The sequence below is a fragment of the Phasianus colchicus genome, chromosome 8, assembly GCF_987193195.1.
Source record: "Phasianus colchicus chromosome 8, bPhaCol1.hap1.1, whole genome shotgun sequence".
Classification (NCBI taxonomy): domain Eukaryota; kingdom Metazoa; phylum Chordata; class Aves; order Galliformes; family Phasianidae; genus Phasianus; species Phasianus colchicus.
In genome coordinates, this window is record NC_143443.1 from 21069028 (window position 1) to 21083817 (window position 14790).

At 35.3% G+C, this 14790-nt stretch overlaps 1 protein-coding gene across 9 annotated transcripts in view; it reads right to left on the reverse strand.

Moving 5' to 3' along the window:
• The window catches only part of EXOC6 (exocyst complex component 6), an 85665-nt gene that overhangs the window by 25577 nt on the left and 45298 nt on the right, over positions 1 to 14790 (reverse strand). For 4 of the 9 annotated variants that reach the window (XM_090145242.1, XM_090145245.1, XM_090145239.1 and 1 more), the window contains exons 19-20: positions 13397 to 13426; positions 6162 to 6303 (exon numbers count right to left, since the gene is read on the reverse strand). In XM_090145242.1, the coding sequence (XP_090001368.1) occupies positions 6162 to 6303; positions 13397 to 13426 (172 nt within the window). Of the gene's footprint in view, positions 1 to 6161; positions 6304 to 13396; positions 13479 to 14790 lie in introns of those variants that run through there. The other 5 variants (XM_090145243.1, XM_090145246.1, XM_090145240.1 and 2 more) reach the window with 2 other exon arrangements.

Genomic DNA, 14790 nt, shown 5'->3' on the forward strand with positions numbered 1-14790 from the left:
AGTTGGGAATTTACCCCAACATATTAATAATGCAATAGTTGTTTCACTAAAAAGCACCTACTACTCAGGTAGCTACAGAGCAAACATGCAAGGCCTCAAACTAAATTATGGTATATGCTCCATTCTCTTTAATTACAATTTTCTGTTATAAACTTATTTATGACAGTGGGGGCATTCATGATAACAAAAATATTTGTCCTTATATTTGGGTCATTTTTGACAGGTGACTACAGCAGAATTTTCTTCGTTATTAAAATTTCATGAGTTCAAAGGGCAAAAAGATAATCTACTTATGGTAACAGTCAGACAGTCCCACTCCCTCAGCTCAGGGCTTTTAAGTTTTGCTAACAATTTTACAAAGCTAATTAAATATTTTCTACTGCACAGCATTTTAGGAAGATATTATAAGAACCAGATTAACATTCTTAATGTCTTTGTCCTAAGGGTCCTTTTCCAGATAGTAATGAAACATTGTCATATACAGATCTTAAAAAATACTTACCCCCTACATTCATGTTAATCTTAAAGAGGATTTGGAGGGGTAGGGGGCTACTGGTTTGGTTGCTTTAGTGTGCATAAGGACATTCAGGAATTTTACAATATCTGAGAGTAAAAATACAAAGATCACCATCAAGACTATTGAATATGAAGGCAAACAACTAACTGCTTGGCAGTTTGAATTAGAAACTTCAATGCTTTCAGAAAAATAAGTTGAATATATGCATTAGATGAATCTACTCTTCACAAAGATATTGTTAACAACTTTCCCTGCACTTTGTTAACACCATGTTGTTCTTTTCTGAGTATATAAGGCTGGATCTTTGGTAGACTGTGTGGTCACAGCACACCCAAGCTCCTCACTGTTAAGCACAGAAATACAGTTCATGTAACAGCCAGATTGGGAATTTATAGGAGGCAGAATCCAATGAAAAAAAAAAAATGATTTAACAATACAGAATGGGCTATGAGTTAACAGGTACACAAGAATGGTAAATTTAAATGTTGCAAAGATGGCTTTACTCTATTTTAAGCATTTCATTTGCTCTTCTCATTACATTTTGTATACAGGATATATGTGAACTGATATATACAAATATCTGATGGATATCTTACAAGAAAGCTTGTGTCTGCTAAAATGGAATTGAAGACGCCTGTGAATAGTAGTGAATTTCTGTGCACTTCTGGATTTATTAACAGGACCCTTCATTGTATTCTCTCAAAACACAGTCCTTTGGCTATCATTCATGTATGCTTTGCTGGTCTGGGAATTCAGTACTTATTTTCTGACAGTTTGCAGCTCAATTACAAAAATTAAAATCAGGGCCAGACTTTGGATCAAAAGCTGAATTAGGGCAGCTTTCCTCAGCATCTCCACACAAATAGTTTTCAATTTTCAAGTCAAAGGCAGAGCTGCAACTGTATTTTTAAATGAAGAGCAGAGAATGCGCGAATTTTGGAGCAGCCTTTGGCCACTTTGCAGCCCTGCTGGATGCTCCAGCTGTTCAAACAGGCTGGAGGGAGCCACACTGAGAGGGCCACCAGCTGCCAGGTCCCAGCCCTCCCCCAGCACTGCCAGGCAACACTGCTTCTCCTGCTCCTCTGCTGCCATATGTGGCCAGCAGATGAAGGATGGTCTCAAGTAAGCCCAGTTGACCTAGCCTTGTAGATGGAAGACAGGCAGGTAATGTGAGGGGCCTCTAGAGGAGAGAACTATGTTTTTTCAAGAGAAAACAGGATTTGAGTTCCTCAGCTTCTGGCATACTCACCTGGAGATCACCTCTGCGTATGCTCAACAGAGAGCACATGGGTCAAGAATACCACTTGCTCTTGGACACTGCAGCTCTCAATACAGTGCACTGGTTGGAAGGTATATAGCAACCTGCCTTGCACTAATTGTCTGCTAATTGATGCTGTCCCAGAATTTCTTTCACCCTCACTGACAGTCAGAGTTAAAAACCTTCCCATCCTTGCACAGACTCATGGCTGGATGAAAAAGGAAGCCTACTCAATTGTCCCTCCTGCTAATTGATCCTTTCTCACACTTCAACTATATTAAAACACACACAAGTATTACAAAAGCTACTGATAAATTTTCCAACAATTAGAATTTCTGAACAGTCCTACTTAATAAAATGCTGATGCAAGGTATCTAGATCTGGATTGTTTTGTAAATTAAAGCATTATGTTCACTTAAATTGCAGTGTGAACTTTAAAGCAAAAGGAAGTTATCTACACTTGCATTTATAGAATCATAGAATCAGAATTGCTCAGGTTGGAAAAGACCTTAAAGATCATCAAGTCCAACCCCAACCTAACCATACTACCCTGATAACCCCCTGCTAAATCATGTCCCTGAGCATGTACCAACTGGATCAAAAAATATACAGTGTAAAAACTATTTGTGTGGAGAAGAAGTCAACATATTTTTGTATGTTTGGATCTCTTCAGCAAAATGACTGGGTAATAATGCAGCTGTCCGAGTCAGAGAAATATATACAATCACTATGTAATACAACATTCTACATAAAATTTTCATATTTTAAAATCTATATTAAATTGCATACAATATTTTACCAACATATTTCTTTGACAATCAGAAAGATACTTCTCTATCTCCACATTTCACAAATATCACTGTTAAAAGGCTTGTTGGATTGTGGTAGATTTTTGATTCCTTAACACAAACAGCACACATTCCCAAAGTCATTTCCGTGTCTAGAAAGCTCTTGTGCTATTATTTACACCTTGCTTCTCATAATGTGAGATACACCAACACATGTCTGAATTCCAAAGAAATGGCAAATGCTTCTCCTTCCCAACACATTTTTTCCTTTGCACACTGAAACGCAATGTACAGGCAAAGGCCATTCACTAGGTTATCTTCAATGGAAACAAGTACATACACATTTTTCTGAACACTGCTGTAAGAAATCAATTATCCTAATGGGAGATCATCATTAAGAAAGAATGACATGAAAAACAAAAGTAAAACACTGTTCTAGTTCATAAATATGCACAGAGCGTGGAAAATACTTCAGTTAGAATAAGACATTCTGAAATCAAACTTACAGCTTTTATAATGTTTGAAAGGAATACGCAAAACTGAAGAACAGAGCAAGACGACCAAGAAAACCATTTGATACTATTGTTAAGCAAAAGCATCATGAAGATACTTTCGGATTTTCTGCTCTGCCGCTTAAATTCAGGTACTTTTCATAGAAATTAAGTGCAAAATAATGAAATCCCAGTGATCACCACAAGATAACCTCCTTCCCTTCCACCTTAATTTCCTGGAAGTCCAATTATCATTTTACCTGGTTTTTACAATTCTTATGAATTTTAACATTTACTGACTTAACAGCTTATTAACAGACTGTTGGGTTGGTTATCAGACTGCTGATTGCCTTTTCTGACTAGTAATCACATTTTCCTGCATTTATCTAGATCTCCCCCATTTCATACTAGAAATAATAAAAATGCAATGTTAAAAATCAAAACAAGTATCTAGAACATTGCCAAGAATATATTAAAAATGCATCTTCAAATATTTAGAACTTTCTATATTTCACATGCATTTTTAGTTCAGAATGGATCTCAGTTTACTCTGCCTTACCTATAAGTAAAATGTCAAATCAATGTATACAATTCAGTAGAAAACTACCAGATATTTGTGAATTATTTGCACACACTATGCACTAATTGAAATGTCTCTGTTGTACCCATTAATCTCAAAGTGTCAAAGAATAAAGCTGGGAGAGAGTGATGAACAAGAACACAAATCAAAGGCATCACAGTGAGGCCTGGAATGTGCCTGCGATGGACCTTATGAATGAAACTGCAACAGCAAAGCAGTCTCTGAACAACACCCAGTGCCAATCCCTTATTCCACAGAATCATAGACTCAGAAGGTAAGACATCGTTTACTGCAGAGTACTATTTGGCCAAGCTGCCATAGTTATCTTTAAGCATCCCAAAGGGTTTCTGTGTGAAACCATTTTCTTTTTCTACTGTGCTTTAAAAGCATTGTAAAAAGAAATAATTAAAGTTTAATCTATTTGCAGTTGTACATATTTCAGACATTAGAAACAGAATAACAAGTCAGAGGGCAAGTGCTCTCTGCTATTATGCTGTTTGTTCAGAAGGCAAATGATTGTGTAGTGGATGCACGAGTTCAGCTTGTCTAGGTGAACAATTCAGTATCAGCACTATGAATATTATGCAATTTGCTTTCACAGCCACAATCTTTTTTTAAAATTGGAAAAGCAGGTGAATAGACATGCACATGCCCTACCTATCTATTAGAAAAGAACACTTACATTTGCATTATCAAATGCACTAAGTATCAAACATCAAAACATCAACTGAGGCCAACTAGTGCAATCACATCCTAAGACAAACCTTAACGCTATGATCACAAATATTATTGGTTGTTCCGAAAGTAATGTCTCTTATTTAGAAACTACAACAGATACAAAGAGAACAAAATGGGTAAATACTCTGCTACAAAACACTGTTTTTTAACATAGTTACCATCATTAGTTATGCATTTTCACCAGCCCTGAACAAGAGCCTGCATGCCACGCTTGTAAACATTTACATGGCCATCCAGAGCATGGCTTGCATATCACACTGCTGTTGCCACTGCTGAAATGCACCACCCCCACCTCACTCTCATCCACTGTTTGGTCTCCATAAACATTCAGCAAGCATTGACTAATGTCAGTGGGTGCCATTTTTTCTGCATGGAGGAATTCAGTTTCACGCTTTTGCTTCATATGCACTTCCATGTCAGACACCATGGTATCAGAGTGCCCCTTTGCTGCCATCTGTCACATGGCAACAACACTTAAAGGAATACTGGTGGGAAAGTTTAACCTCTACTGCCCTACCACCAACATTCACCTCTGATGTCATGGGCCAACAGAATAAAATTTGAGGCGTTACTTTTGGAGCAGCCCTTGTATATTTTTTTCCAAACAGATCCTGATTATCCTGTCACAGTTCACCTCATGCACTGAAAAGCCTTAAGGCTGCAATACGAAGGGCCTGTCAGAAAGGTGCCTTCATTTCTTGCTGCAGAGTTTTAAATGGAATGTAACAAATAGAGCAGGAAGTGGAAAGATGAGCATGTGGGCATCAAAAATTTCTATTAACTTTGCCCCTGGAATCCCATAAGAATCCTTAGTTAGTGGTGCTAACTAAATTGCTTGGAAACAAATTTCCAATTTCCCATAGCTGGCTGCTAATTGAGCAGACATCAGGTTTCTTTTTCATATGTCCAAGCTAAGAACTGCCACATTCTAGAGAGGTCGCTAAAATCACTGAGATCTGTGCCTCAAACATATAAGAGGAAAGATCATTTGGGGAAAAAAATACAAAACAACAACAAACAGGGCATGAGAAACTAAAGATGTGCATTAAAGAAGTCCTAGCAAGCCTTCTTAGAGAACCTCAGCCATCAACTGCAACAACAGGCATACAATCTACTCACATCACAACAATGTTATGAAATTACTTCCTTAATACAGAGTAAAAGCTCACCTTACAGTGGTGAATTCCATATAGAACATGGGGAAATTAATCCTGTCATCAGTGCTAGATTCAACCAGTTTTATTAAATAATTTTGATACTATATTTTGAATAGTGAGTTGATGTCTATTAAATGAACACTACCACTCTGCACAGTGAGTAAGCATTGGTTCTAGGAAGGAGAAAACTCTTTGTAACAGCACTATTAAAATCTGTATTGTAGTACATCATCTCAAGTGGGAAAATTAAAATTTCAGAGACATTTGACTTTTTAGCGCTTAACTTTACAACCATAATATTTATGTAGTATTTCTGGTCAATTTCGTGCTAGACCATAGTCTTTTTACTGGATGCAGTGATTATGATTCCATTAGGAGTAGCAACAGCTGTATACTTCAATCAGATACTAAAGTTTAAAAAAAAAAATCTTATTTTTTTTCCCAAAATTGTCAGCCTACTTACTTGTAAGTACTTTTAAAGGAAGTTTGATTTAATCATATTAAAAACAGCAAAAACAAACTGGCAAAACCTTAGTAGATTATAGAAAAAGATGACTATACGGTCAACATTAAATACTTTCTTTTGTAATTTTAAGACAGACTTAGGTAAGAATACCAGAACATCTACTTACATTCACACTGTATCACATCTAAATTAAACTGCTGAATTGCTCCCATGCTTATTTGTTTTAGTTCAGTGTCCAGTAGCATCTGCATTAGAGATGTTGAAAGATGCTGGCAGGCTGACATGCAAGCTGTCTGGGCCACTTTTCCCTAGTAGAAAGAGCAACACATTTTTAGATAGAAACAAATGATATATTACTAAGGAACAGCTTATCTGGTTTGATCTTATTATATGCTCAAAGTCTTAATGAGGCAGGACTTAGATTAGAAGAAGAATGATCACACTTTTTGCTGTTTCTCTGGCCTGTTAGCTTTGTTTCTATTAAATCAATTGGGAAACTAAATTAAATGGACGTCAAACAATTATTGATACTTCTTCCAGAAATCCAACAGCCTTCAAGGATACAAGGACATTTCCAAATAAAGAAGAGTAGAATAACAATATAAGCTGTGGATGCATGAGTATGATTTTTTTTATTTTTTTCACTCAGATAGAATGAAAGCAAAAAAGTATATCAACCTGCTACATATTTTTAACAATAGTCATTAAAAAAAAAAAGAGATATTAACCAAAACCACTGATTTCAATTGTGGCATTTCTCATAGCAGCATACGCTGATCATGGACACCTTAGTTGCCTGAACTCCATCTCAAAGATTGTTGATAAATTATGGAAAATATTCATGATATCCATCATCTTTTTGGGTGCTTAATAAATCAGTGCTGTCAGTAATCAACCACGTACAAAATGAAATGCAGCCCTCTGCTGTACAGAATAGAAATAATTTTTCAATCACAGTCTAGTTAGTAACATTTCTCTTTACAAAGTATATGTAATTGAGACAAATCATTTCCAGACCAGAGAACAATAAAACAAAGCACAAAAATCAGAAGTTAATTTTACAAATGATTAACATTTTAGTACATAAAATTATAAAAAATATAGAAAATCTGCTATAGAAGAAAAACCAATTAAGAGCAGATACTCAATCAGATGCCAGCATTCTATTCATAGCACTGCAACCTTCAAAAGCACAGAGATCTTGGTTTGCAAATGGAATAAACTATGGTTTTATGTGCTTAAACCATGTTTTTCAATTAATGCAAATGTTTACAATGTATACTGAAACAAAGGTAACTATTTACATGCTTATATGAAAGAAATCATAAATATGTAATCCACCTACTGGGACATAAACCACTGCCATTTTACTACTACCCAACAGTAAAGCGATGACAACTATTCTCTAAAGCAATGGTTCCCCAATTGCTTTGTGCAAGGTCAGGATGGTCAATTCACTGGTGACTCAAAGAAACACATATAAGCCATGAGAAGTGCTAAGGACTGACAGCAGTTCACTATTCGAAAAGTTTGTGAAGTTCTGCTCTAGCATCTGAAGATCTTGTCCTTAATAGGACGACTTGTACATATTATTGAATTTTCATGCACACATTAAATGGCTTTTGCTAATACCTCTTAAGCTTTAAAATACCTCGAACTGCTAGGAGCTTTATATCTAAAATGAGATGTCAGTTTCTTAATTGAACACCTCAGAAAAGCAAATAACATTTTTGACCAAAACAGATGAACTGACAACAAGGAATGTAAGAAACAATGCAAGAACAGCATGCTTAAAAGTCTCCCAAATCCAATGGTAATTACACTGGGAGACATGCAGCTCTGTTCCCCAAGCAGAACAATATCAATATGAATGGGGGAAAAAAAAAAGACAAGAAAAAAACAGAAAATAAAGAAAAAAAGAGGTGAGGAGGGCAATCAATGGGCCACAGTTCATTTAATTACTGTGTAGTAGGTATCAAATACTTAATGGAAATGTCATTTTGATTTAATGGAACATCTAGTGCATCTCTGTTTAATGTACTGCTCCATCAAATCAGCTCCATGTCCTATTTATGCTGCCTCTATACTGTAATAAAAGTTCAATCAGATTAATAGGTTGTCAGAAAAAAGTTAACGTTTAATTTATTTTATATGCAAACAATGTGTATTCCTCCTATTATTATTAGTCAAAAACAGAATTTTATCTTTCTGATAAGCATCTGTAGTTAATTGTTGCAATCTGGCAAATATCAATAGTACTGGAGCACAAGACAATGGTTACAATACAAAAATGACATGATAAAGTCACTTAGACTTTAAATAAATATCAATACATGTACATTTAATGTTTCTTGTAAGATTTTGTAAGATGGAAACATCCTAACATTTCAACTACTTCCAACTATGCAACTTGAACTACAGGCTTATTGTTCACATGGCAGGTAATAGATTACCACACATAGTTTATATTTAACACAATTACTCAATTTTTTGTAATCTGGAGAAAGCTAAACGTATCAACCTAAATGCTGAATTTTACATCAGATAAATATGAACTTTATTGTTACCCTCCTCAAAATTCAGTACAACATTTCTGAATGTACAACATTCAGAAAAGAATGAAATCCAAATTTGTGTTCAACAAACAAGTTCCAGTTAAAATCCCTCTGCAAATTTCCATCATCCACCAATTAATCAATTATTTTTTTTTCACAATGCATTTTAAAGAGAAAATTTGAGGATTTGTGAACATAAAAAAATCACATCTTTCTTTTCCACAATGAAATAAATTTCATTTAGTTTTAAAACATTCTTTCTTTTTTTTCTTTTTTCTGTTTTTTGAGAGCGGGTGGCTGTGCCAACTGTATCAAACAATTAAATATCTATATTCAATAACATGTGGAGATTCAGCAGACTTCTCACATTTGTTCCAGTATTGCCTCCTATTATCTCCACTCTGCCTATGTTAATTGCTGCTATCTACAAAACCTATTCTTCCACTCAACCAATGTAAAGTTTAGGAAACAAGGACCCTATTCTATAAGCAAAAACACCTGCTAACAGTGTTAAAGGCAACCTTTTTTCCTTTTTTTTTTTTTTTTTGACCCAGCCTTCACATTTTGCTGAAATACAATTTTGTAAAAAAAGAAAACCCTTAGACAAACTTCTTATATTTCAAAGGAGCTTATAAAGAGAATCTGCTGACATATTAAATCCTTTTTATGGGACCCAAAAGCTTTTCTCCTAAGAACAATTGCAGTGAAGAGACATTTGGCTCCTAGGAAATTCCCAAAGGGTCAGCCATATGCATCCTTGCATGGCACCTCTGCAGCACTGCTTTCTAAGACCCACGCTAGCGTCTCAAAAGCAGCTTTCATCATTCACTATGGTGTCAGTCAATATGATTTATGGACTGCATTCAACAAAGTCAAAGCATACAGAAAGAGAAATATGACTACAATCTTCTAATTTGTTTTGTATTGAGCCACTTAAGAGTCAAAGACCTGATGTCAGGCTGAGACCAGCAACACAATTAACTGACCAGTGACAGATTCATCCATCCTCCCTGCCAGGCTGTGCCAATCAAAGACAGCATGAAGCAGCATTTGGAGAAATCAGTAAGAAAACCCATTCTCTAAGTAGCCTATGGAGGCTTTTGATTGACAGTTTTTGAATATAGCTGCAGAAAACCACCACCCCTTTACCCCTACTGCAAGCTGTGAAATTAGGCTTCTGCTGTCAATCACGGAAACAATAAAAAAACACAAACCATCATCCTCAGCACAAAAGGAAATAGCAAAACTTATCTGTTAAATCTAAGAAGTTAAGATTAAGAATTAATTTAACATTATGACATGTCCAGCAAAAAAAAAAAGCTGAAATTAAAAAAAAAAAAAAAAAAGAGGCAACAACCCAACCCATAAACATATGGATTTCATCAGTTACAAAAACTAAAGCAAAACTAACATCCAACTTTTGAATTATTAATAAAGAAACAAGCATATTAAAAACTTAAAAGAACTTCAGAACTCAATTTTACTTCAAGTATCCGCACCAAATTCTACTGATAAAAGCATTTAATTGAAAATAATTTGTATTTGTAGCTTTTTACTAGCTATTCTTTCCTAAAGGGATGTCCAGTACTAACTTAGTACTGACAAAGCACATAAACCGTAAAAACCCTTATATACACATCCTCTATATCTTCAAATAAATTAATCTAAAAAGAAAAGGCATGATTACTCTTAAACTGTTCAAAAATGCACTTAACAAACGCAGGTCCTCAACGGTAAGCTTTATCATTCAATTGTCTTTATGAAGTTAACAGCTGCATGATTTGATTTTCTTTTTGATTAGAAGTATCTAATGACACCATACATTGCAGCATGAATCTAAAACAGGCTGTTTATGTAAAAGAAACTAAAAACAACAATAATCTCAAAAAAACAAATTCTTGTGACTTCAGAAATCAGAATCCTTAAAAGCTGCATGACTCAGAAATTATAAGCTTTCAAAAGCAATGTATCCTCTGTGCCATTCACCCCTGGAATTCTCAGTTCTCAGTTGTGATACAACTGATGCCTGCCCAACAGTAACAGGAAATATTTCTAAATAAAACAGCCAATGTTCCCAGTGTTCATGTCACCTTGATAGTTCATAATGAGCATTCAATTAACAGAAATTTTCTCTGGAATACACAACTAGCGTTATTCAGTCCAAACTCCCACTTCATGGACTACTTCCTACTCTAGTTCAGGTCCATTGGCTTTTTACTTAGTTGATCTAGAACAAGTTTTGAAGTAGAAAGCTTTGTCCTCTTTATTCCTCTTCTCAAAAGGCTTCTGCCTACAGATTGGAACCATATGTGATCTAACACAGTGTAGTGTAACACTGTAGTGATGAGGAGGCAATTGGAAATTCCCATAATCTGCTAAAGCAGCTGGGTAAAGTTAGGAAAAAAAATCACTCTGTTCACTGAACAGAGAACCTCTCTTCATCAGTGAAGCACACGTGTAGAACATCTTTCAATGAAACAGCCAAACTTTTCCCACCCTTTTCCCAGGAAAGATGGTGGGAACTAGTTTTAAAGGAGTTTTTGTAAGGAACCCATATCCTCTCAGTTATCTGGAAGGGATGTGATGAAGATGTAAGTACATGAACACCATTGGATTATAGAATAAAACCACAACTGGAGGTCACAGAGGGAACACTGAGACTGCTTCAAAAACAAAGCCCTTCCAGGTGATTCCCAGCTGCAGAACATCAGCTCCCCTGCCCTATCCTCCCTATGACATGGCATGTCCTTCCTGGAGCTGGTGGTGTCATGGTTTTGTGACCTTGTCACCTGATGCGCTCTTTTTCGCCTGCTCTTCATCGGCTCTCTTCCCTTTTCTCCCTGCTGTTCAACTGGACTGCACATCTCGCCTCAGCATTGCGGTGAGGCCTATCCACCTTTCGGACATTCTCTCTCTCATTATATTTGATTTATTAGCTTCAAATTTAATTATATTGTATTATGGTGTGTTATCTTGCATTCCGATAATATATTTAGTAAATTAGTTTGTTTCTCCTCAGACCGTTGCCGCTGTTTTTAATTATTTTGGGGTCCCCTGTTCCCTTTTTCCGGAGGAGCGGATCTGCGGATCCCTCCGCCCCGCTAGTCACGGAACCGGGCCGAACCAGCCCGTAAACCATTGACAGCTGGCAACTTCTTAACAAGATCACCAATCTCAAGTCCAATGGAAATAGAGAAGAACTGAGAACATCAATGAGGATTTTACATGTTGGAAACATATCCTTTATTTCCAGTACCTTTCTTTAAAGTACACTCTTCTGCTGACTCTTTAGATGAGGTGTTTTATTTAGATGTGTCCATGTAGGTTAAGTCATGAATTAAGCTTTAGTTTTATCTTTTGTCAAATTTCAGGGTAAATTTAGGTTGCAAACTAAAAATCCTAAAAAAACCAAAAACCAACAACCAAAAAAAAATCAAACATTTAAACCATCTCATATTAGACAAGATAGAACAAACCTAACATAATTTAATATACGCCCAATGTATTTTCTTGGCAGTCAGGAGTAGAATTAACTATTTAATGGATGCTACTCAGCTTTACAGACACACTCTGCACATTTAAACACAAACTACTTCAGATCCACTTCCAGTTCCCTGGTAATCAAGACATTGAGATTCCCCCAATTATTTTTGGCACCTAATCCTAAGAGTGGTGTCCTGTAACAAAACTGTCTAGACACCTGGCTGCCCTTGATACAAAATTCTAATCTACACTACAAAAATAGCAATTGAAGTTTTCTGACATTACTATTGAAAATTACTAAAAAATAGAGCAAGGAATCTTAGATAACAACACTGATTCCACTATTTTTTCCCCTTTTAACTGATACATTTTATTTTAATTCCAAATTGTTATGGTTACTACTGACAGTTGTTTCAACACAAACTGAAGGCTTCAACTAATAGAATAAAATGCCTTTTTCATATTTGTCCACTTCTTGCACATGTATTTGAAGTTTATGCTTTACTGAATACAAGAATACATCTGTGGACCAGTTAGATACTGAGTATTAAAGCTTTTGCTCTGGTCACTAACATTGAACTATACATAATTATCATTATTTAAACTCTAATTATTCTTTTCCCTGAGAACATCATTTTAACTGCAAATTTTACAACTTTCATAGCATTAATCCCTACACTGTGTACAGTAAGTGCATTATATGCTTGTTCACTTACACAGTGAATGGCACAGCGTAGAGTAATAAGATTCAATTACATTAGAGATGATAAACCAAAATTATATGTTCACACAAAATCAGTGAAGTAATAATAATAATTTCAACATTTTCATTATAATAGAAATGTTATGCTAAATCAAAATAAACTGCTTGTACAAAATAGATGACCCAAAAGTAATCAGAGCTTGGAAGAATTCCTAAATGCAATCCATCATCTTCTAAAAATAAATATATTTGGGCAAACACGTTCCCTAGACCCCAGAAGATGTAGCAGAGAAAAGATGGACCTTTCATTAATACTTTATACTGTTATATCACTCCACCTCAATTCTGTATGCATGCCCCATTGCTGCATTTTGATACCTGACCTCACTTTTGAAAGGCTTCTAAAAATCTAATTTGGGATGCAATGCACACCCACCTGCTTTCTGCAAGGCTTTTAGGGCTCCTGCCATTCCAGTGTACGAAAGCCCTGTGTTAGTCATTAACCTGATTCCTGCATGCAATCACACAAGGTACTCAGCAAGTCATCAGCAAAACAGAAATATCTTTTTATTAAATGATTAAAAATTGAAGCAATAAGCCTGCAGGCAGTTCATAGTTTTTTCAGTTCACATGCTTTTTCTTCATCTTGCATCTACTTACCGACATAGCTGCATGGTCATTGTTGTTATTCTGAGAAGGAAACCAGTAAGGCAATCAAATCAAAACAAAAAATTAAGATGTACTGTCAACATCAAAAAAAAAAAAAAAAAAAGAATAAAAAATTGGTAGCAATAAAAGATAAGGAAACGTTTCCAAAAATAACAATTATATTCATATAATTGCTTTAAAAAAAAAAACCACACCTTTGAAATTATATAGTATTTTGCCAATGTACAACAAAGAGATTATAATTTAAATAACACTGGTTCAGCAATAAAATGCTTTTCTGTAATAAAGAACTGTATGCCAAAATATCAAAACAGTAAACTTCAGATTGGAAAACATATGTTCTTATGCCTTTCCTAAAAGTTTTCTTTATAACAAATAATACATTCCAAAATACTTATGCCATGTTTACTGCCTAGGCCTATGAAGGCTATCTGTATGGTACTAACATACTTAGGCAAAATTTAGAATGTCTTAGGACAGTAATAATTGAAATGTCCTTAAATAACTGTTAATGTAAAGGTAATGGTGCTATAACTGGAAGATGGAATGAGTATATTTTCTTTTCCAAAACAGATGCTAAAGCACAGTACATATATACAGAGGAGAAAACTAAGATGTAAAACTTAACTGAAAAAAACCTATTCAGAGACATAAGATGTTTCCAGTGATTCCATGGATCTAGAAGACTCCAGCAAACTTGTGCCACGAAGTGTGCAAGTTCAAAAACGCTGAGATCATGGTCTAATTTAGACCTCTTATGTTCCAATTAAAATAATACAAATTTCACAAAACATTTAACAGAGAAAGTATGTTTTTAAAACGTATGTCTACACTGTTACAGAAATAATTCAATATAGCCTCAGGTGAGAGCATAAAAGGAGACCTCCAGGTGTGTTCCACAGCTTACACATATATCTGAGACAAGACAGGGCTCTAATGACAGGAATCCAACAACCACCAAAAAGTAAACAGATTGTAACACCTCTCCTGGAAAACTAGAGTTTGAAACAATATTAGATAGAATGTCAACGACCCTTGAACCAGACTATGGAGGATGAACATAGCAAACTGATGCCCAAGCTCCAGCAAAAACCCCTTCAGTACCATAGGATGTACCACGATAGGAAATGATTCCTCTATTTGTCCTGCTTTTTTTTCTTTTTTTTTTTTCTTTTTTTTTTTTTTCTAAAATTGCAACCCCTGCTCAGGATTTTTTTATTTCCAGTTATAGACATGGTTCTGACAAACCATTTTGGGCAGTAGGATTGTTTCTGCCAGCAATACAAACTTATAGAAATGACACAGTGACAATCTTATTCTGCTAATGGAATTACATACTAAAACTCTTCCTAGTTTTAACTGTGGCATAAGCTAATCCAGTTTTG